The following is a 22,019-nucleotide window of genomic DNA, read 5'->3' as shown; positions in this document are numbered from 1 at the left end:
CCTTCCTTCCTTCCTTCCTTCCTTCCTTCTGCATTCCTAAATAGTTTAATACATAATGTGAATGGTAATTTGATATATGAATTGTCAATGTTGTTTATAATATTTTCTTGGTGGGTAGCCTGTCTTTATTTTCATATAAATTTATTTTCAGTTTTCAGCATTCACTTGCACAAAATTTTGAATTTCAAATTTTCTCCCCATCTCCTCCCTATCCCCACCCCTGGACAGCATGTATTCTTTTGCCCTTTCCTCCAATCTTCCCTCCTTTCTATCACCCTCCCCCTATCCCTTTCTCTTCTATTTTCCTGTAGGATAAGATAGATTTCTATATTCCATTGCATATATATCTTATTTCCTAGGTGTATGTAAAAACAATTTTTGAACATTCATTTTTAAAGCCTTGAGTTCCACATTCTCTCTCATCCCCCCTGCCCTCTCGCCCTCATTGAGAAGGCAAACAATTCAATAAAGGTTATACATGTGTGGGCATGCAAAACACTTCCATAGCAGTGATATTGTGAAAGATTAACTATATTTCCCTCTATTCTGTCCCACCCTCCACTTATTCAATTCTCTCCTTTGACCTGTCCCTCTACCAAAGTGTTTGCTTCTGATTACCACTTCCCCCAATCTACAATCCCTTCTATTATCTCCCCTCTCTTATCCCCTTCCCCTGTTTTCCTGCAGGGTAAGATAAACTTCCATGGTGGGTGGTCTGTCTTATCAGTGTCTTCTTCATATGTTTATCAGTTGTTTAAGAACACATCCATGTTGTTTATCTTATTTTTGAAAAATAATTTACAGAAAAATAACGACCAAAACAGTTCAGTAACAAAATGGAGGATTAAAACAAAATGGAATCAGCTCTGTCAAGTTGACAGATTTGTTCTTACTATCATATTAAACTACTAAAACTTATTTTCACTGGAACACCTTTAGTAGAATACAGCATATACATGAATGAAACTACCTGTATTTATCCCCCAGATAAGACAGAGCTATGGAAGATACACTGACTGCTCCAGTTACATGTGTCCTGTTCTGTTTTTCATCAATCTAGGCCCTATCTTTTAGGTCTTGGGGTGAGGTTCTGGATTATTTTCCCATATTCACATTGCCTAGCTTGGTTTAGAAACTAGACTCTTGATTCCAGAACAAAAATAATAAAGTATCAGAAAACAGTAATGAAAATCTGCAGTTGCTGATATTAGTAGAGAACTACTGAGGAAAGAATCAGCCAGAATTGAAAAGCCCTCTATACTGTTAGCTAGCCTGTTTGTGACTGTGCTTTAATCACCTGTAATGACGATCTCTGGAGGCACACAGACAGTGGGAAAATGAAGGTGAACAAGATAAAGACCTGTACTATAATCTACAGAGCGTAAGTCACAAAGATTTAACCAGAAGGAGAGATAAGCTCAGAAATGAGTGAAAAAAAAAAACAGAGGAGAAAGCAGCATAGACATGCACCAGGCTTTGACGTAACTGCTGCGGCTAACATCTCCAGCTCTCTGCACGTAGTGCACAACGTGACCACAAACATCTTTCCTCCATAGCAACTCCAGTCCTCCTCTATTGCTAGCTCATTCTTCTCTTTCCTGAGAGTACATCCTTGTTTACATTGGGATTCCAGGTTTCCAGTCCCTTTTTCTTCTGCTTCATTGTCCAGTCTCAGTCAAGTCATCCGCAATCGGACGCTGCTGTGGCACTATTTGGTCAACTTGGATCCAGATGCAACGGCCTTCTTCCCCCACTCACTTAGCAATATTTCCCAGCTTCATCTTTGGATGACAACATTTGGTTAATACAGTCTAGGCAGGGAACTCCAAATAAACTCCTGCTCTTCCCTATTCAGTAATCCACTCCCCTTCTCACCGCATCACTCCCTCTGCCTGGAGGAGAAGATTGTAAAAGGGAAAAGGAACGTTGTGTATGTGCTACTGTGTGGTCACCATTTGGACTCGGATTTTTTTTTTTCTACAGCCCCATTTGAATGTGGAGATGCCTAGATCACGATTTTTGCTCCCGGAATTTGTTTAACTATCAGTAGCTATATTGTTCCTACCTGGGCTTTAAGGATACTTTGGAGAACAGTGGAAACCAGCAACAGCAGTGGCTAAAAGGGACAACACATCTCTTTCCCATTCTGTTTCGCTGCCTCCTCCCTGCCATCTCCAATCCCATCCCCCTATCTTCAGTCCTACCACTCCATTCCTAGACCTCCTCCGCCCGCACCACTATGCCAGTCTGTATCGTGTAACAGGATTGGCGTTGCAATGGCAACTGACTGAACGGGTGCGGGGAAGACCGCAGAGATGGGGGCACGAGACTGCAATCAAGCAGGCCGCGGGTTCTTGGTTCTCAACAGATCGTTGCAAATTTCTTTTTAAAGGCAAGAGCAGGAGAGGAAGCCCATTTTCCGTTCCGGTTCAGAACTCACTTTTTGATATCGGCCTGAAGGCACAAGTCTTGGATTTTTCCCCAATCTCTCTGCGTATTTCTTTCACCTACCGCGGCCAGCAACAGCCGCCACCACTGTGAAGACTCAGTTGAATTGCTTTCCTGGAAGAACATTTCAATCGCCAACCTTCCCTTTCCATCACCGCCCTTCCTCCCCTCCTCCAGTTGTCTGCGTTTTCCCAGCCTCCTAGTGTGTTTCTGTGTGTTTGGGTATGTTTGTGGGGTCTGATGAAAGAAGAGGGGGAGGGAGGGGTGGTGTGTTGTAGTGTGTGTGTGTGTGAGTGTGTGTGTGTGTGAGTGTGTGTGTGTGAGTGTGTGTGTGTGAGTGTGTGTGTGTGTGTGTGAGTGTGTGTGTGTGTGTGTGTGTGTGTGTGTGTGTATGCGCGCGCGCGCACGCGCTAGGTTCCTGCGTTCCGCCAGCTACAGCCTGAGAAGGACGTCTGCCTTTCCCTCTTTATCTGAGCAGTTTCAGGCAGCTGGAGGCTTCTCCTCAGCGGAATTCGAGAGCTCTGGGCCTGCGAAGGTTCCGTCGTGTCTTCCTGGGTTGGATATGTTCATGTTCACGTGAAGATGGATTTAATTTACAGTCTCCTGTGGATGCTGACAGTTCTCCTGGAGGGGATATCTGGCCAAGGAGTGTATGGTGAGTAGAATTACAACCTCCTTGTTCGTTCTTTTCCGCAGTTAAGCAATCGTGACCTTGTAATTCTTAGGTTAAAATATGCTATTGAGAAGGTAAAGAACAAAAATACACGCATAGTGCGGCCTCTCAAGACTCTCCTGTAGTGACATTTGATTTACGATTCATCTGATTATTGGGAGACATTTAGTGGCAGAGGGACGCGATGCAGATTGGATTTAAATCTGCTCTTCAGGCCTCTCAGTCTGTGAGTTATGTGGAGCAGGTTCAATTGCCATTGTGCTTGTGAATAGGTTTGGATTCAATTTGACTTAGAATTTGCTTTAATAGAGATCTGGTGCTTTGTTTCGGGCCCAGTATTTTCTGAACAGGAAGAGAAAATAAGAGTATAACCCACTTATCTATTCCCCTCTTTCTCCGATTCCATTTCCCCACCTTTCCTCCTTTTTTTTCTTAATGTTTTCGTATTTGAGCTAAGGGAATGGCAGGGCAGTTGACTCTGGCTTTGTGAAAACCATTAACATGAATACTACCTTATGGGGCAAAGGGAGGGAAAAGTCAAGATTCCCAGGGGCAGGCACAATTAAGGGACATGTTTATGTGAATGAACGGAATAAATGAATGAATGGAAAGAACGAATGAATGAATAGAAGTGAAGTCCAAGCTTTTCAGTCTGGGTCCCGGTCATTATTAATCTCTCCTTTCCACCTGCAAGCCCACATCTGCAGCTCCACTCCTTTTACTCTGAGAAGAACAGATCTGTGTGTGTTTGAGAGAGAAAAGTAACTTATTTATTTTGGGAGGAGGTACTTTAAAATCCAGTGTCAATCCAGCACCAGACAGCAATGTGACTTTTTGCTTCTAATATTTTTTCCCACATACACAAACATCATTACATTGACCCCAGCTATTCTATTCTGAATCTGGATATCCTCTGTAAGACAAGCTCCCAAAGAGAGTGTAACTTTTGGATTCACTAGGGATGTTTGAAGGGGAAGAAGAAGCAGCGAGAGATTAGGAGGACGGCTCAATGCTGTGCTTGCCCCTAAAAGACTCCTGGGGGCGATATCCTGAGTTGCTGCAGCTGCAGCCAGAAATCAGTGAATCAGCACTAGGGCTCGTGGGAGCCCCCAGTTATGAGCAAGATTAGCAGCATCTTTCATTTACTTATGAAGTGGGGTTCATGTGTCATAGCTGGGAATGCCAAGTCCATTCTTGAAAGTCAGAGACCACAGATCCTGGAACTGGTGATTGGAGTGAGGCTATGCAAAGGTTTCTTTACCTTTCAAACTTTGTCACTATCTTTCCCATCTACAGTAGCACTGCTTGGATGGTTAACAAAATTAAGGTACTTAATAGTATTTTCAGGAACTTCAGCATTTTGCTACAATTCATAATCTTCCCAGGGTAAAGTTACTATCCAGTTTGCCCTACAGTGGGTGGTGGTGCTGGCTAAGAACAGGCTTCTTCTATTTCCCTCCTTCTTCTCTTTTGTCCTTTCCCCATCTGTCAGTATGAACTGAATCATCATTCAGTATGAACTGAATCACTTTTTATTCATCACCCACCCAACTCCATCTTTCTAGTTTCTTTGAACTTCTGGAAAGAAAAATGGACAGCAGAATTTGATAGTAGAAGTAGAAGAGTTGGGGCAGATATAGGTGGTTATTTGTCATCATGTTCATAGCACTAGTCATCTACTCAGGTTGGCAACAATAGGTAGCTAGAAGGGAATTTCTGTGGTGATACCCCAATAGATTAGGTACACTTTATATTTTGAGAAGTTGAAAATATTCCCAAGGCACTAAGGCATCCATTGCAGTGACAAAATGGAGGATATTTCTAGACAGAGGTATTTTTCAAAGTGTTGAATACCTAACTACACTGATCTTTTCTGAGCCTTCAATATTATCATCCTAAATCCTGTTCTTTTATCCTAAACAACAACAAAATAGATTTGTTTCCAAATGATGTGTATGAGACTATGTCAAAGATTGAAGGTCAGGGATACATTCCCTGACACATTTTTTCCCCTTCAGTTAATTTCTCTTGAGGGGAATGAGGAAGGTGGGAATCATGGCACTGGATTATTATTTTAGGTACTTCAGCATTGTACAGATCAGCAGTTTTGTGAGAGGCAGCATTTCTAGTCACCTATTTATATCTTTCACTCTAATTGTGCATATGTATGTCATTTTTTCTTTCTTATCACAGGCATTCATTTTTAAAAGGTAGCAACATGCCATAAAGATTATGGCATATATATATATATATATATATATATATATATATATATATATATATATATATATATATATAATCAAATTGAAAGATTAAAAGTCTAACCAATATCTCATATCAGATTCCATTAAAATAACTTAAACCAGGTTATATGTATAAGCCAAATAATGTTTCAACCTTAATATTTCCTGTAAATTAAGACCCATCATAATTTTGTGTTCACAGTTTTCTAACATGAGAAGCAGCATGTGTATGTGTAATATCTTAGACTTAGAGTCAGGAAGAACTTGCCTTAAATTCCACAATAATAGCAAAATCACTTAAACTCTGTGTATCTGCCTTGGAAGAGGGAATACCTATTCTAGTAAATTCAATTGTTGTTCACATATTGATTGTTTATTCATTACAATCACAAATTTAGACCTAGAAGTGACTTTGCTAGTCATTTAGTCCATCCTTATCATTTTACAAATGAGAAAACTGAGACAGAGAGGTAAAGCAATTTGCCAAAGGTAAGACACATAGAACATAATAAATTTGTGAATGAACCCAAGTTCTCTGATTCCAAATATGGTGCTCTGTTGAAACTTGATAATGACATGAATATTTTCTTTTTATTTCATGTACTAAAATGTAATTTTTACTGCATCTTTTATTAGTTTAAAGGACATATACAGATTGATGAAAGCATATAGGTAATTTTGAAGATTTTAATGCAATTATAATTAAAATAAGTTAATATATGTAAAATGCTTTGCAAACTTTAAAGTGTTTTACAAATGTCAACCATTATTGCAACTGTTTAATATTTAATGCAAAGCAATGGTGAATAGGAACATAAAAGACTCATATGCCAACATATGCTGTCATTGTGTGAAATCTTGGTTTCTGAGATCCCTTGGATTTTATCACATTTCATTTTCCTGAGTCTTTTCCTACCATCTTTCTATTCCTATCCCATGATTATAGATCTAGAGTCAGAAGGGAGCTCAGGAGATATCTAATCTAATCTTTTCCTTTTGCAGATGAGAAAACTAAGGGCCAAGAAGGTTCAGTGACTTGCCCAAGGTGATAGAGTAAGGCATAGAGGAAAGATCTGAACTCAGGTTTGCTAACTAACTGTAAAGCCAATGTTCTTTCTACTGTACCAAGCTGCATAAATCTGTATATTTCCTAATTCCTCGGTATTCCCTAAGGATTTATCTTTTTTTCTCTGTATACTCATGAGTGTAGATGAGATCAATTATTATTTCTATAGAAATTTCTTTTCTCTACATTCAGCTCCAACCTCATCATTCAGTCCCAAAGTAGCTTGCTGGACACACTTACTTAATATACCTAATCATCACATCAGACTCACTACATCCAAAATATATTCATCTCCCTTTATAAATCTCCTTGTTAACTCTAATCACAAAAGAACACATAAACTCCTTGAGAGCATGTATAGCTTTGCTTTTAATGTTGTATTGCTACATAATTGCTGTAATTTAGTATGTGATTAATAAATGCTTGTTGACTTGTTTGCTGTCATCTGCTCTCAGTTACCAAGGCGAGGTAGCTAATCCTCTTTGAATGGGAGGCAAAAGGGAGACGAAAGATTCAATCATTTGCCAAGCTTGCCAGTTCCATTTCCTAAATAACTCTCCTTTATACTCCATCCTACTTTCCATTCTTAGTACTAACATCCTAATTGAAGTCTTCATTTCCTCTCACCAAGACTATTATAATAACATTTCCTTTGGGATTCAGCCTTCAGTCTCCCTTTCCTCCAATCTCTCACTGCCAGATTAATCTTTTAATATGCAAGTCACTTTTCTCAAAATTTGCCAGTTTTGTTTACCAAATAAAATGCAAAAGCTGGTATTCACCCCTTCCCCACCAAATTGGCCTGAAATAATTTTTTCACTCTTATTTCACTTTGCTTTGCTTCATGCATTTTGCATTCCAGGCAAGCTAGGATTCTCTGATCTTATTATACTGGGTATGCTTATGTTTACCCCAGGAGATTGTATTCTCTCTTGCATTTCTTTGAAAAGATGAGAATTCCTCATCTTGGTTCTTTGCCCCACCATACTTCACATGCCTGAGCAGTATGAAATAAGAAACATAAATGAGGGAGAGCCTATATATTGGCACAGTTCAGTTCCTTGGAGAGCTATATGTGCATATTCAGTCTTCCTAAATCCCCTACTCCTGCTTCTCAAAGAATCACTTGCATCAGGGAACCAGTGCCAATTAGAGACACAGAAGTAGCAGAGGAAGAGAGATTCTCTTAAGGGAATGGTCTTGAACAATTCCAAACACATTCTGAGGAAGTGGACAATGGTAAATCAGACCTAGTTTTGAAAAGAGTGACACAGTAAAACAGAATACCAACTTGACATATATATGGAAAATGGATTGGAAAGAGGAATGCTAAATGCAAAGAGATCCAGGGAGAGCTTAAGAAGGCATGGAGTGAGGGTGTTGTAGTATGAATTGGAAAAAAAAAGTCTGACTAATGAAGAGATAGAATTGGCAAGACAGCAACTAATAAGACATTATGGAGGTAAAGAAGACTGAAGAATCAAAGATGGTTCCTAGGTTGCAAACCTGCGTGACTAAAGATTGGTGGAACTTCCAACCAAAATAGAAATGTTAGAAGGAGGGATGGACTAGGAAGAAAGTGAGTTTTGTTTTGGATATGTAGAGTTTGACATGTCTGTGGGACATGCAATTGGAGAAGACAGGCTGGAGCTCAGGAGAGAGATTATAGCTATGTTTGAAGGGGGCAAGTTGATTGAAGTTGGTCTTTGAACAACTGATGTTACTCACTGCTCACTAGTTAATAAATTCCAGAAATCTGTCTTTCCAAATAATAATCATGATAATATTTCTGTGTTTTGGATAAGATTGGGACTGCTTGCTAAAAACTGGCCATACCTCTGGAGGCTTGCATGTCAGCCCTAGAGTCAGTGGAAGTACTTCGAGATTTTGGGTGAGTCTAGGTAAGGGATGAAGCAGCTAGGTGGTGCAGTGGATAAAGTGCTCAGGAGTCAGGAAGACTCATTTTCCTGAGTTCAAATCTGACCTCAGATACTCAGTTTTGTGATCTTGGGCAAGAGACTTAATCCTGTTTGCCTCTGTTCCTCATCTGTAAAATGAGCTGGAGAAGGAAATGGCAACCACTCTAGCATCTTTGCCAAAAAAAACCCAAATAGGGTCATAAAGAGTTGGACACCACTGAAAAACCAAGGCAAGGGATAGTTTTGTGGAATGTGACCCCTGTGCCTATTCCAGAAGGCAGCAGTGAGGAGGAGGTAATTTCTTTCTCCTCCTCTGTGATGGTCTTTAGCAGTGTAGTTATTCTTATAAAAGAAGAGAATGAAATTTGAGAGAGTTAGTGTCACAGCTTGAGGGAGAAGAGGTAAACAGAAGTCACATGCACACATAATACACACACAGGCAATGAATAAAGGTAAAAAGCAGCAATGACAGCAAATAAGAGCAACAAGCATGAATTCAAAGGAGAATTGACCCTAGCCATTTAGAATCAAGCTTTATGAGGATTCCATAATGAAAAAAAAAAAGACAGGAGTTGCTTTTGCCTCACATGTGCTCTATACATGCCTCATTACCATTATACTCTTAGATTTCCCCAACTTTTCTGAGTAATATTGTATGTATTTGTTGGAGAATATTCCTCAGGTTTATTGAGGGAGATATTTAGTACCTTCTGTTCTTATTATGACATTTTTGTAAATGCCTTTGTTATGAGAAAATTGTAAAAACTGGTTTAATGTTAAGGACAAGCACACCAGAGAAGGGTTATGAGCAATGGTTTTAGGAGAGCAGAACACACAGGAAACCTTCAAATGTACTTAGTCACTCTGGGGAAGTACTTTGATGTTTGGTCAGTTTTTTCTGACTCCTCACTTGAGGTTTCCTTGGTGAAGATATTGAAGTAGTTTGCCATTTTCTTCTCTGGTTCATTTTGCAGATGAGGAAACCGAGGCAAACAGAGATAAATAACTTGTCCAGGATCACACAACTAGTAAGTGTCTGAGTCTGGATTTGAACTCAGGAAGATTTTAGAAGTCAAATTTGGAAGTCATTTGCATAAAGATAATAGTTGAATCCATAAGGGCTGATAAGACCACAAGGAGAGCATGAAATGAAAATTAGAGAGGGAAAGAGCTGTACTATGGAGTGTGAGATATGAATGATGAATTGGCAAGAGAGGCACTATATATATGTATATATATATATATATATATATATATATATATATATATATATATATACACACACACACACACACACACACACACACACACACACGCATTCATAATAGCATATAATAAAGAGGCATTTGGCAAATCAGAAGAGACCTACAACGTTGTACTGTTATGAAAACTCATGAGGAGGGTGTATCCAGAGGGAAACGATGAATCCGTAAGAGTGTTAAACACTACAGGTATCACAGAATCAACCATCTAGAGATAAAAGGGACCTCAGGGCTCCTCTAATTAAAAAACTCCTTTATCTCATGGTTTCGAAAACAGATCCAGTGAGGTTAAAAAGGACGAGGGCCGAGAAAAAGTCAATAGCAATAGCAATATATTATTAGTGATCTTGCACAGAACAGTTTCAACAGAGTGGAGAGGAAGGAAGCCAGTTTTCAAGGAATTAGAGATGAAAAAGTACAGACAGCTAGTATATATAGCTTTCTAGGAGTCTGGCTATGTAAGAGAGTGTTAATTTCATAGGATGGTAAGGTTAAGAGCACTGGCACTGTCCACTGAAGGACTGGTTCTTCCTTTGAGACTACATTAAAGCAAAGGAGAAGAGAATGATTGATGATATGATCTGAAGTGACAAATTGAAGAAGAGAGGGAGCTTTTAGAGACCTGTCATGTATGTTTTGGCTTATTGGATAGAAAGGATAGAACTTTTATATCTACAAAAAATTGTTTTGATTTCATATTTGCAATTGTGCAAAATAATAAAAAAATATAGATTAAACTCCATAAAAATATGACTTTGGTTTCCTTTTATGCTTTGTATCTTTTCTACTGGATATAACTTTAAAGTAGTGAAATTGATTTTCTTATATAGTTTATTATTGACTCTGAAGGTTATTCTATAAAGGAACTCTTATTCTAATCCATGCTTTTAATTACTTTATGTTATATGCAGATGTTCTAGAGCCCAGAGGCCTGTGCCTACTCCCAAAGCTCTGGTTAAGTCAAATTCAGGGGTGCTATGCCTCAGAGGACATTTCTATTCTGATTGTCACTCTGTTATGGTCTTTAAGTTGTTTTTCCAGTACATATTTCTAATAAATTTTTTCTTTGGTTTATTAATTAAATAATAGCCCTGTCTTTATTGTGACTAATAACATATGCAGGAGGAACCTTGTGTTAGTAGTGTAAAATATAGGACAAGAGCAAAACTAGTTGTAAATACTTGGGTTGACCTTCAATTAAATGAAACAGAACAATATTTGTAAGTTAACTTTCAGGTACTTTGCATAGGTATATGTAGTTTTCCGCCAAACACATTCCACATTTGAATTGAATGAATATTTTTGCTGCTGGACCAACAGATCCATTGGGTCCAGGGATCTTGAGTACTTACTTTCTTTTACTTAGGGAGCTCTGGGCTTCATGTATGTAAATCCAATTTCAGTCCTATGGGATCCTGACCCTTAAAGACAGAAGTTAGGCTCTTTAATTCTTTGAACTCTACATCTCTGTCTTGGAACCTCAGATGGAATTGCTTAAAGCTTAGAGATTTGACTCGTCTAGATTTTACTCTAAAGGGAGTAAAAAGTCATAATATGCACAAAGTAAATTAGGTACGACAGTCCTTAATTGCCTCCACACTCTAAAAATGCTTAAAACTCAAAAAACTCAAAAATGCCTACTGAAAAAGAGTTAAATTTATATTTCTTATTATAGTCTCCTAAGATGTTGATGCTTAGTCATGAAAACAAGAAACACTTAGTTGAACTATTGAATAGGCATTTCACTTTTTTACTCAGCTCCGCACTATCTAAACTATTCTTTCAAGCTCATGTTTTCTGGCAATTGGGTCAAAGGTTGGTAGATGTCCTCTTCTCTAAGAAGTGCTATAATTTTGGGGGAGTAGAAGAGGAAGTGTCAGCTTACTTCACAAAGCACAGTAAGTACCAATTGAGGAACTCATGAACTTCTATCTTCTCATATCTACAGATAGCCTCTAAGGTGAGAAATATGCACCTTAGCATCTTTTTTTTTGACCTAAGGATTCAGGCAAAGAAACACAATGCAGAAGAGGCAGCCAGGGCTTTGAGATCCTGATTCTGTCTTACCTGGATGTATACTCTCTTGGTGCCATGACAGCAGTCTTAATTTATGTTCACAGAAAGTTGCAGAAAGAGTTACATACTTCATGATCTTGAGGGAGGAAAAAGAGAAAGCACTAGAGTCTAGAGTCATTCCATTTAGATCTACTCCAGACTTGTACAACTTGGCAGTAGGTGGCAGATAGTCTAGTCACTAGGGACAGAGTGACAATGGTTGGTTGATGCAGATTAGATGACAAATAAGAGAGAGTGAACAGTGGCAATCCACCCGTCAAGTTACATGACAATAGTGACTAATGGAAGATGGGATAAATAAGCCACAGACAAAGCACTTATTACATGATTACTTTCTTTTATATCTTCTACATTTTTCAAGGACCACCCAAAGTCCTTGGGTGGGCCACAAGTGGGCCATGAGCAAACAGCCCACAGACTGTATATTGTGCAGGTCTGACCTGCTCATTGGGTAGTTCTGCCTGGTGTAGTTGTCAATGCTTTTTGATGAAATTTTGACATACTCCTCTCCCACTTGAGGTCATTCAGGAAGTTTCAGCTTGAAACTCAAGCAAGAAATTTTGGTTGTTTTTTATCAAGGAACCTCCAGAAAGGGCAGGAGCAAATGTGTCACTAGGGGGCTCAGTCACAAGAACAGCACATACTGGAAGGAGACAAACTCCAGGCAAGCTGCATGGGTATAATCTAGCCAGAGTCAATCAGGGAGATTTCTTTTGATTATATCCATTTCACCACAGTGTAGCAGCCATTAACAGAATAGTAACAAATAGTCTAAATATATTGGTCTAACTACATTGTTTAGAACAATATGAGTGAACTACTTCTTGCACAGGAAATTGTTTTCTATTTTCTAGTGGAAATCATTGATCATTGACAGTATTGAATCATAGGGTGAGAAAGGGTCTTAAAAGGTCATGAAATTTATCTTACTATTTAAAGGCAGAATCACATCAAAATATACCATGTAGACTAAGAGTCTGTACTTTTTAATGTAGTCAACCAAAGAGAAGGAAATTCTAAAATTTCTATTTCTGAACATAAAAATTTTCACTGTCTAGAAATTGTTTCCAAGAAGTAATATAAACCTTCATGCTATGTGTAATGACATTTATATAGCAAATAATTTCTCTTCTATTTTTCTTCATTAGTCACATTTAAATTGAATAAAAATCTTTCTACTTAAAAATTCCAAATTTTTTAATCAGTTCTAATCACAAAAGAAAATTATTGTCTCCATTGTAATTATATTTGTATATACATATAATATATGTATATATATATCTATACATGCATATGTATGTATATGTGTATATATGTATATAATTTTATCCCATATGGTGAAAATATCAATGAGGCCAAAATTTTATTACAAATGAATAAGAAAAATCAAGAAATTATATGCATTCTCTTCTTTTCTTCCCTCCCTCTTTTCCTCCCTCTCCCTTTGTTTACTTCCTTCTCCTTCTTTTTCCTTTTCCCTCCTCTTTCTTTCTTCATTTAGTCTCTCACCTTCCCCTTTCTTTTTCTTCTCTACCCTCCTCAGCTCCATTTTTCCCTTAAGATAAATGGCATCCATTTTTCACAGCTCAGGAGTCCTAATCTCTAACCGTTGAGGTCACTATTTGAAATTAGCACACTTTATTGTGATAGGTGATATGCAAAATATATGAAAAGGACTAGGAGAACAGGCTTAGCTTCCCACAAGGAAGTGAATTTGATTCCTAGCTGGGTTTTCTTGAATCCCAGTGAACAATATAAAAGAACAGCTGTTCTCAGAGAGAAATGAATATCTAATAAATTCTTGACTAGAGGAGTTGTAGGGAACTGCAGTGGATAAGGGGAGAACTGAAGGACCATTTTATATACCTGATAAGAAAAACTGAGTGTTGAGACAGACCAAAGGTGGAGAGCATGCATCTAGAGCAGGCCTGCACAACATATGGCCCACCAAAGGATATTGGGCAGCCTCCAAACAGTGCAGAGGATGTAAAAGAAAGCATACATGTAACAAGTGCTTTGTCCATGTCTTGATTAACCTGTCTTCTATTAGTCACTATTGTAGCCCTCATTAACTTGGCATGTGAGTTGTCACTGCATATTCTCTCCTGTTTGTCATGGGAGCTGTGGCAACCAACTATCGTCAGTCTCTTTGTAGTTTGACAGCATCATGAGTTGTATCTTTTTGCTGTGATTTTGGTTGTTACTGGGATTGAACAGGTACAAAGTGAGTGCAGTTACCTATATGTGATGAGTGACAACAACATGAGGGCTTCTTCCCCTCTTTCATTTTGTGACTGCCTTCCAAGTTACATGAGTGTCTGGCACTCTCTCCAAGGTCAGATACTCAGTTCAGTATTTCTTCGTATGTGAGCAGGTACTGTGGAGATTTTTTGGATCTAACATTAAAGTTTTTGGGGTGACTTTGTAAAATGGGTGATAAAAAGAAACAGAAGATCAATCAAAACAGAGTGTTTAATCCAGAGTGGACAAATAGATATTTGCTTACTCACATGAGAGACAAAATATTATGCCTTGTTTGCTGAGAAGTAATAGCTGTTTGGAAGGAATGCAATCTTTGTTGTCATTTTGAATAAAACCATTCTGACTTAAGCAAATTGGACACCAATGAAAAAAAATTAAAGCGTCCAAATTGTTGAAAAATCTCAGTGGGGAGCAAAGGTTTTCATGAAAGTAAACTCAGAAAATGAGTCTACTACTAAGGTTAGTTTTCAGACTTCTAAAGAAATTGCTGCTACTTGGAAGTCTATTACTGACAGTGATTTCATAAAGAAGTGTTTGCTGATTGCAGTTTCTGGATTATGTCCTAAAAAAAAAGTGTTTCTGAGAAATAGTTTAATCATTAATTATACTTTGTCTTGGAAAGCGAGATGCTAAAAATCTATTTGCAACCGAAAGAAGTTTAGCCTATTTTAATTTTGGCTCTTAACTACTGACAAGTTGTGCAGGTATGTTCTGGAGACTTTGTATGTAAATGTAGACTGTACCAATTTATCCTGATGGCATTATCTTGAAGCTTTAGAATATAAACAAAACTTTGTAAGATTTAAGAAGAGTTAAGAACTCTTGTGTTTCTGTGGAGTAGAAACTATTCTGTATTATCACAAAGTTTGAGATCCTTGCCAGTCATTTAATGTTTTTGAGCCTCAGGAGAATCCATAGGATAATTTAAGTAATGGATGGGATGTAATCTGAGGTAGAGAGAGTTCTCACATTGGGAGTTCTCCACATGCATGTCATAGATACTGCAAACTGTGGAGAAATGAAGAAGTATTGAAAGTGTAATTGGTACAGAAAGAAATGGACTCTTACTAACACTAATGCAAAAAAAGAGATAGCGGTATAATATTTAAATGGAAAGTTTGACATATGATGATCACATGATGATCCTAGGAAGTCAAACTTATGCACCAGACTGAACTTTGATGGGAAATTCCAGAAACAGTCACAATATGTCATTACTCCTGCCCAGCACAATGCAGGGAGACAGACAGGGAGGTCTTCAGACACTAGGGATGGAGTCAGGCCAGGAGTACACAACACTTTCCAGGGATGGGGAGCCTGTAGCCTCTGCGGCCTTCAAAGTCTTTGGATGTAACCTTTTTGAGCGAGTCCAAGTTTTGCAGAGCAAATCCATTTTTTTTTATAGGGGATTTTTTTTGTGAAGTTTGGATTCGGTCAAAGGGCCACACTTGAGGAACTAGAAGGCCATATGTAGCCTTGAGGCCTAAAGTTTCCCACCTCTGCTAGCATTTCACAACCCAGGAAAGTGCCCTGCACTAGGGTAAGATGAGGTCTTTGACTCATACTGCCACATTCCAGACCAATAGCAGGGAACTGTAATGGGCATAGATAGAAACTAGCAAATCTGTTACTAGTTACTCAATTCTGGGTCACAAATGTATGGCAGATTGAGAAAGAGACCTTGTCATAGGCAAGTAGAGTTTCTGGGCAGGGAAGTTTTGGGAGAAAAGGAGAAAGTTCAGAAATAAACAAAAGTAGTTTTACTAATGTCCAAGAAGTTGAGTGGTGTTTCAGTTCCAACAGTCTGAACTAGCACAACATCCCAGTTGGTTAATGAGTTTGTGAGGCAAAAAGAAATATAAAAACAAAATTAAAATCTGGAATAGAAGACATGTAAGTGTCTTACAGAATAACAGTTTAGCTAGAAAACAGAGGAGAAAATATTCAAGAAGCATTTGATTATGTGAATTTCACATCCAAGAAAAACTAGATATCTTGTTTCAAGAAATTTTAAAAGAAAACTGCCCAGATCTCTTAGAACCAAAAAGACATTGTGGAAACAGAAAGAATACACTAGTCACTTCCTAAAAGAATCCCCAAAATAAAAACTCCCAGGAACATCATGGCCAAAATCCAGAGCTTCCAGGTCAAAGAAAAAAACACTTCAAGCAGTCAGAAAGAAAGAATTGGAGACACAGGAATACATATGATTTAGTAGCAACTACTCTAAAGTAGTGGAGAACTTGGAATACAATATCTACAAGGCAAAGGCTATTGTTTTATAGATAAGAATAACTTACTTTGCAAAATTCATCATAATGCTACAGAAGGAAAATAAATTAAAATGTATTATTCTTTAATTTTATTTTGAAAAAATAAATTCTTAATGAAACAAAGGACTTTGAAGCATTCTTGATTTTAAAAAAAGGGCAGAGCTATGGAGAAACCTTGGAGTTCAAACGCCAGACTGAAGAGAAATGTATGAAAATAAACATTAATGAACAATGATAAAGGACTAAACAAAAATAAACTGCTTACATCCAAACATGAGGAGATATACATTTGGTACCCTCTGATTCTTATCATCATCTGAAATCATAGAGGAAGTTTAACTAGATAAGTCTGAGGAGTCATTCTGTAGTATTTTGATGATGTTAAGAAAAGAATGGAAAGAGAGGAGAAGAGAGATAACACTGGGGAGGTATAACAGAGAAAGTTATCTCACAAATAGGATGTACAGCTACACAAAGAAGGATGAGGAGGTATAGGAAAGGAGCTGACAGTTGAACCTCACTGTCATCTGAAGTAGTCAAATATACATATACAGTTGGGTAGGAGAAAAAGGGAAGAAAGGGGAGGGGAAATTAGGAGAAAGGCAGATTAAAAGTGAGATTAATCCTAAGTAGTAAAACAAACTCTAAGGATGAATAAAACTATTTATATCTCTTTTTGAGGTGGCAAAAATAGGAATGTGGGTGCCCATAAATTGAGAATGAATGAACAAATTTTAGTGTATAAATATGATGGAATACTATCGTACTGAACTTTCATCAGAATAATGACCAATTAAGATTCTAAAGGACTAATGATAGAATATGCTACTCACCCGCTAATAGAGAAGTGAAGATCTCATATTGTATAATAAGACAAATGTTATTTTTGGACATGGCCACAGTGAAAAGTTGTTTTGATTGATTTTTTATAAGAAGTATTCTTTTTCTTATGTTCTCAGTTGGGTGGGGATGGGTTGGGATGGGAGGAAAAAAAGGCAAATTCTGACTGATTAAAACAAATAAAATATTTTAAAAACAAATGAATAGAAACACATACTTTCATCAATTAGTAATTTTGCTCTGAGCCTCCATTTCAGTGCATTAATTAAAACAGAGAAACTTCTTTTCCCATCATCTTTCACTTATTTCTTCTCACTATCTTGTCTTTAGTTTCATAGGCTTAAATAAATGCTAATACTACTGATTACATAATTAATACTGTATAGCATAGTTACTCAACCTCATAGCTATGGGGAAGATTTCTTTATTTTTATGGTCCACATTTATCATAAGTTTCTGCCTGGACATGTCATTGTCAAATAACTCATGCTAATGAACCCAGTTAGAGACCAAATTTCTAGCTGGACTGGGAGATGAGCTTCTAACCCAACCCATCACTATGATTCTATTTTTCCTGTGTTACTCTCATTGTGCCCCATGCCTTAAACAAAGGAAGTCCAGTCAACTTGAAGATATGATCAACAATAGATGTTTACAAGAAATAATATTAATTTTGGCAAATGTATTTTTTTTAACAGACTCTAAACACACACTTAAGTAGAAATAAGGCAAGGAAAATGTAGGGACTGGTTTGTCTCTCTCAATGCTCCTGCCCATTGAATGAATAGCTGAGATAAAATACACAGTCACATACCTCCTGGCTTGTCCATTTTGAAGTCATTTCTTATAGAACTGAAGTAGGAAACTGCAGATATGACAGACTCCTTCTGTTCCTATAGAACAGCTGCTACCTCTCCCTTCTTTCCTTATTCTCTTTAACTCTCCAAAACTACTTCAGTAGTGCATACGTCAAAAACTGGAGTCCTTCTATATCAAGGCAGAGCTCTCATTAATTTCCTCTTTTTTCAAACTGGAGAGAACTACAAATCCCAGGGCTTTTTTGGTCAGCCAGATCTGTGGCAGAGAGCTATTATTACAAGTATAGGAAATAACATAACGATATGTTTACGTATTTCAACAATGTTTTTGCTTATCACTATTAAATCTTATTTAGCATTTATTTCTGAATAAAATCTATTTGATATGCATTCTTACTTTTTTGACATCTACTGCTAATTAGAGCATCTGTCACCAGGTTTTACACTCATTAGGTAACTGATAAGCACTTGTTGAGTTAATCAATTAGATCTCAACTTCTGTTTGTTTTCCAAGTAATGGGGATCATGTGAAATATATTTAACTATTTCTCTTCTCTCTTTCCAGAATAGGAATAAGTCTGAGGAGTCATTCTGTAGTATTTTGATGATGTTAAGAAAAGAATGGAAAGAGAGGAGAAGAGAGATAACACTGGAGAGGTATAACAGAGAAAGTTATCTCACATATAGGATGTACAGCTACACAAAGAAGGATGAGGAGGTATAGGAAAGGAGCTGACAGTTGAACCTCCATTAGGCTAAAATAACAGTCTTTTTCTATTACGGATAGGTTTCAGGGAGAAGGTGAGGACAGAGTTCCTTAGATCCAGAAACAACTCTACTTCTCCTCTTCTTTTCACATATCTGAAAGAAACATATATTTTGGTCCAATCATCATACTTTATAGAAATGATGTGGGGCCTTTTTAAAATTGTTCAACAATATTTCAGTTGTGATTTCACATCTCATTATTTCTTTCTTAGTTTAGTGACTCACACATTGCTGATATTTCTACTCTGTTTATCTTATTTTTTCCTATTCCTCCACTTTATTTCATCCTCCCACCATATCACCACAATAATGACTTCTTAATTTAAGCTAAAAACTATTAGGGGTTCTGAAAAGGTGTGTGCATGCTGGGGAGAGGGAGATCTGTGTCATAGCCCAAAGTTCTGGGAGAGAGGGGAGGAGACAAGTCAGTGGATGGTCTTGACAGGGCTCTTGAAGTTGCTGGCTGCCTGAAGCTACAGTTGATAGGCCATAAGGTGGATCTTGAAGCCATACAGCCTGGGTACAAATTGGTTGGCAGGCCATTTGGGCCTGTATTCAGGATGTACTATGAAGAGCATATGAAGAAAACCAGTTCCAAAGTAAGCACCCACTGTATGGTGGTACCTTGATGACTTGGAGTTGTAAACATCTATGTACTTGGGGCAATGCAGCTTCACCATGGCCTCACATGTTATGTCTGACAGTCCAGTGGGCAACATGGGCTGGTTTTCACAATATACATGGGGACAATAACCATAGTCTCTCAGCTGGTATTTTTCCACCATCTTGGTGATGCCACGGTTTATGAGAATGTAGTGGTCGTGAATCAGTCCACACAGCATCTTGGCTGCCTGCTTGATCAGGTCTCTCTATTGTCCTCCAAGTCCTCATCAGGTTCCAAGTCGAGGATCATATCTAGTGCCTACCTGTAGTGGAACACCTATTTGTTGAGCCCTGTAAGGTTGAACTTGTCTTGGATATAGTCTTAATCCACTTTACAGAAGAATTCATTGTCTTGAAGCCCACAGAACCATGAGATCCATATTTCCTCTGAGCTACTCATCTTTACATCAGCTACCGGGCTGGGGCTGGGGAGGGTGAGGGAGAAGTTGCTTGCAGGAGAGGTGGTGGCAACAGCAAAGTCCCGCAGCTACTCTGTTTATCTTGCCTGAATCTAGAGTCTACCCCATTTCCTCACTGAACTTCCTATCTGATCCTGCCTTCCAGAGGCAAATTACTTCATTATCATATCTGAATTGATGTATTTAATAAATCTGTTTCTATAATTTCTAAAGTATTTATTATGCACCTCCACTATTGAACTATAGGGGAAAACTTCTTATAAATATGTATAGTTCAGCAAAGCAAATTCCCACATTAGCAATGTACAAAACTTTGTTTCTCATTTTGCATCTTGAATCCCTCACCTCTCTGGCAGAAAAAGGGTAGTGTGTTTAATTTTTAGTCCTTTGGACTTGTGATTTTCATTGCATTAATGAGATTCGAAATGTCTTTCAAAGTTGTTTTGCTTTATAATGTTGCTTATGTTGTTTCTCTGCCTAATTCTTTTAATTTCACAATTTGTAATTTTCTTTTACTGGTCATTTTTGTCCATCTGTTGAGTGTCAGATTGTATCTCAGAGTAGTTTCAATTTTAAATTCTCCTAATATTAGTGATTTAGACAATATACATGTTTTAAAAAAATTCTTGGATTTCTCCCCTTGAGAATTGTTTGGTCATATCCTTGGCTCATTTATCTCCTGGAGAATGCTACTGTTGGAAACACTCTTGACACTAATGAGGTATCAAAGAAAATTTATTGCAGCAGAGATCAGAGGAATTGAACACTTTGGCCAAAGCAGGCTCCCACCCTCTTTTCAGGAGGAGGGAGCATTGAATGCAGAAGCCAGATGAGCTATATATCATTAGTTCAAGACAGATCCTTCCACCAGGAGATAAATTGGTCCATCTCCATTAGGTCATCATCTTCCCTACATGCTCATTACATAACAACTCCCCCCTTGGTGTGATTCCCCTCTCAATGGTGCTCCCACATAGGACCCATGATCAGAAAATGGAGGGATAATTTTATGCGGGGTGTGTCTGCTTATATGCATGAGGTTCATTAAATAAAAGCAATGAAGAAAAGCCTTGTCCAGTAACTCTAAGTCATTTTTCTTGTCTAGTTGCAGATAGCTGTAGATTTGATTCATTTATAAAAATTTTTGTAATTTTCTGAAGGCCACTGCCTGTCTTCAGATTGGTTTAGTCCACCTGCAGTTCTCCTGGTCTTATTATCTGACTTATTGTCAATGACTTCATCAGCTAATAATAACTTCAGTGGAAACTTAACTTTTGCTGTCTCTTACACTACTCACTCTTATGCATTTGGATATGAGACCTTTTTCACAAAAACCCTCCCCATTCCCTGTTCTCCTTCTAATTCTAATCATATTCAATTTGTGAAAAAACTTTTAAAATTTTATGTAATCAAAACTGTCCTTTTTATCTTCATAATCTTCTTTCCCTTCTTCTTGGATCTGAAATGTCCTTTTAGCTCCTTTAATTTGCTTATAAAGTCATCTTTTTTGACTGTCATGTCTATGTTTGGAGTTTATCATTGCATTATATTGATCTACACTTAATTTCTGCCGAATTACTAATTTTCCCAAAAGTTTTTTTTAAATAATGAGAGAGTCCTTCCACTACATACCAGCTTTGCATTTAGTGAATAATTTTTGGCTCCTGTATTCTATTCCAGTGATGAGTATCTTTCTCTAAAACTATTGCCAGATTATTTTTAATATTTACTGCTTTGTAATATCGTTTGGAAATGATATTGATTCTCTTTCTCATTATTATTCTTGTGTTTCTTGACCTTTTAAGTCCTCCAGATGAATTTTGTTTTTATTTTTTCCAGCTCTGTAAAATAAACTTTCAGCAGTCTGATTAATTTGGCACTGAAAAAGTAAATTAGCCTAGGTAGTATTGTTATTCCATTTTCTTGACTTACACATGAATAACTAATATTTTTTCAATTATTTCATACCATCTTTTTTCTTGCAAATTGTGTTTTATAGTGGAATTCATACAGTGTCTGGGAATTTCTTGATAGATGCACTCAAAAATACTTTATAATTTCTGTAATTATTTTGAATGATTTTATTTTTTCTTTTTGTTCGAGTTTATTGGTAACATGCAGGAATGCTATTGATTTATGTGGATTTATACCATGTAAATGTGCTGAATTTATTTTTGCAATCATTTTTGACTGACTAGTGTTTTTTTAAAAAATAAATCATCTCTATTACATATAAAAAGATAATTTTGCTTCCTCTTTGCCTATTCCTTCAAATTCTCTTTCTCATCT

The 22,019-nt window shown here is 37.4% G+C and overlaps 1 protein-coding gene and 1 pseudogene across 2 annotated transcripts in view; one reads left to right on the top strand and one right to left on the bottom strand.

The window, feature by feature from the left end:
* Positions 1–1,504: 1,504 nt before the first annotated feature.
* MDGA2 (MAM domain containing glycosylphosphatidylinositol anchor 2) overlaps positions 1,505–22,019 on the top strand; it is a 904,469-nt gene continuing 883,954 nt past the window's right edge. The window contains exons 1-2 of one of the 2 annotated variants that reach the window (XM_072629633.1): positions 1,505–2,670; positions 2,927–3,103. In XM_072629633.1, coding sequence (XP_072485734.1) covers positions 3,031–3,103 — 73 coding nt within the window. In that variant the 5' untranslated portion in view covers positions 1,505–2,670; positions 2,927–3,030. Of the gene's footprint in view, positions 3,104–22,019 lie in introns of both variants that reach the window. The other variant, XM_072629632.1, reaches the window with a different exon arrangement.
* LOC140529396 (casein kinase II subunit beta pseudogene) lies at positions 19,074–19,711 on the bottom strand (annotated as a pseudogene).

The sequence above is a fragment of the Notamacropus eugenii genome, chromosome 1 (assembly GCF_028372415.1).
Source record: "Notamacropus eugenii isolate mMacEug1 chromosome 1, mMacEug1.pri_v2, whole genome shotgun sequence".
NCBI classification, from domain to species: domain Eukaryota; kingdom Metazoa; phylum Chordata; class Mammalia; order Diprotodontia; family Macropodidae; genus Notamacropus; species Notamacropus eugenii.
This window is presented reverse-complemented; position numbering and strand designations above follow the sequence as displayed.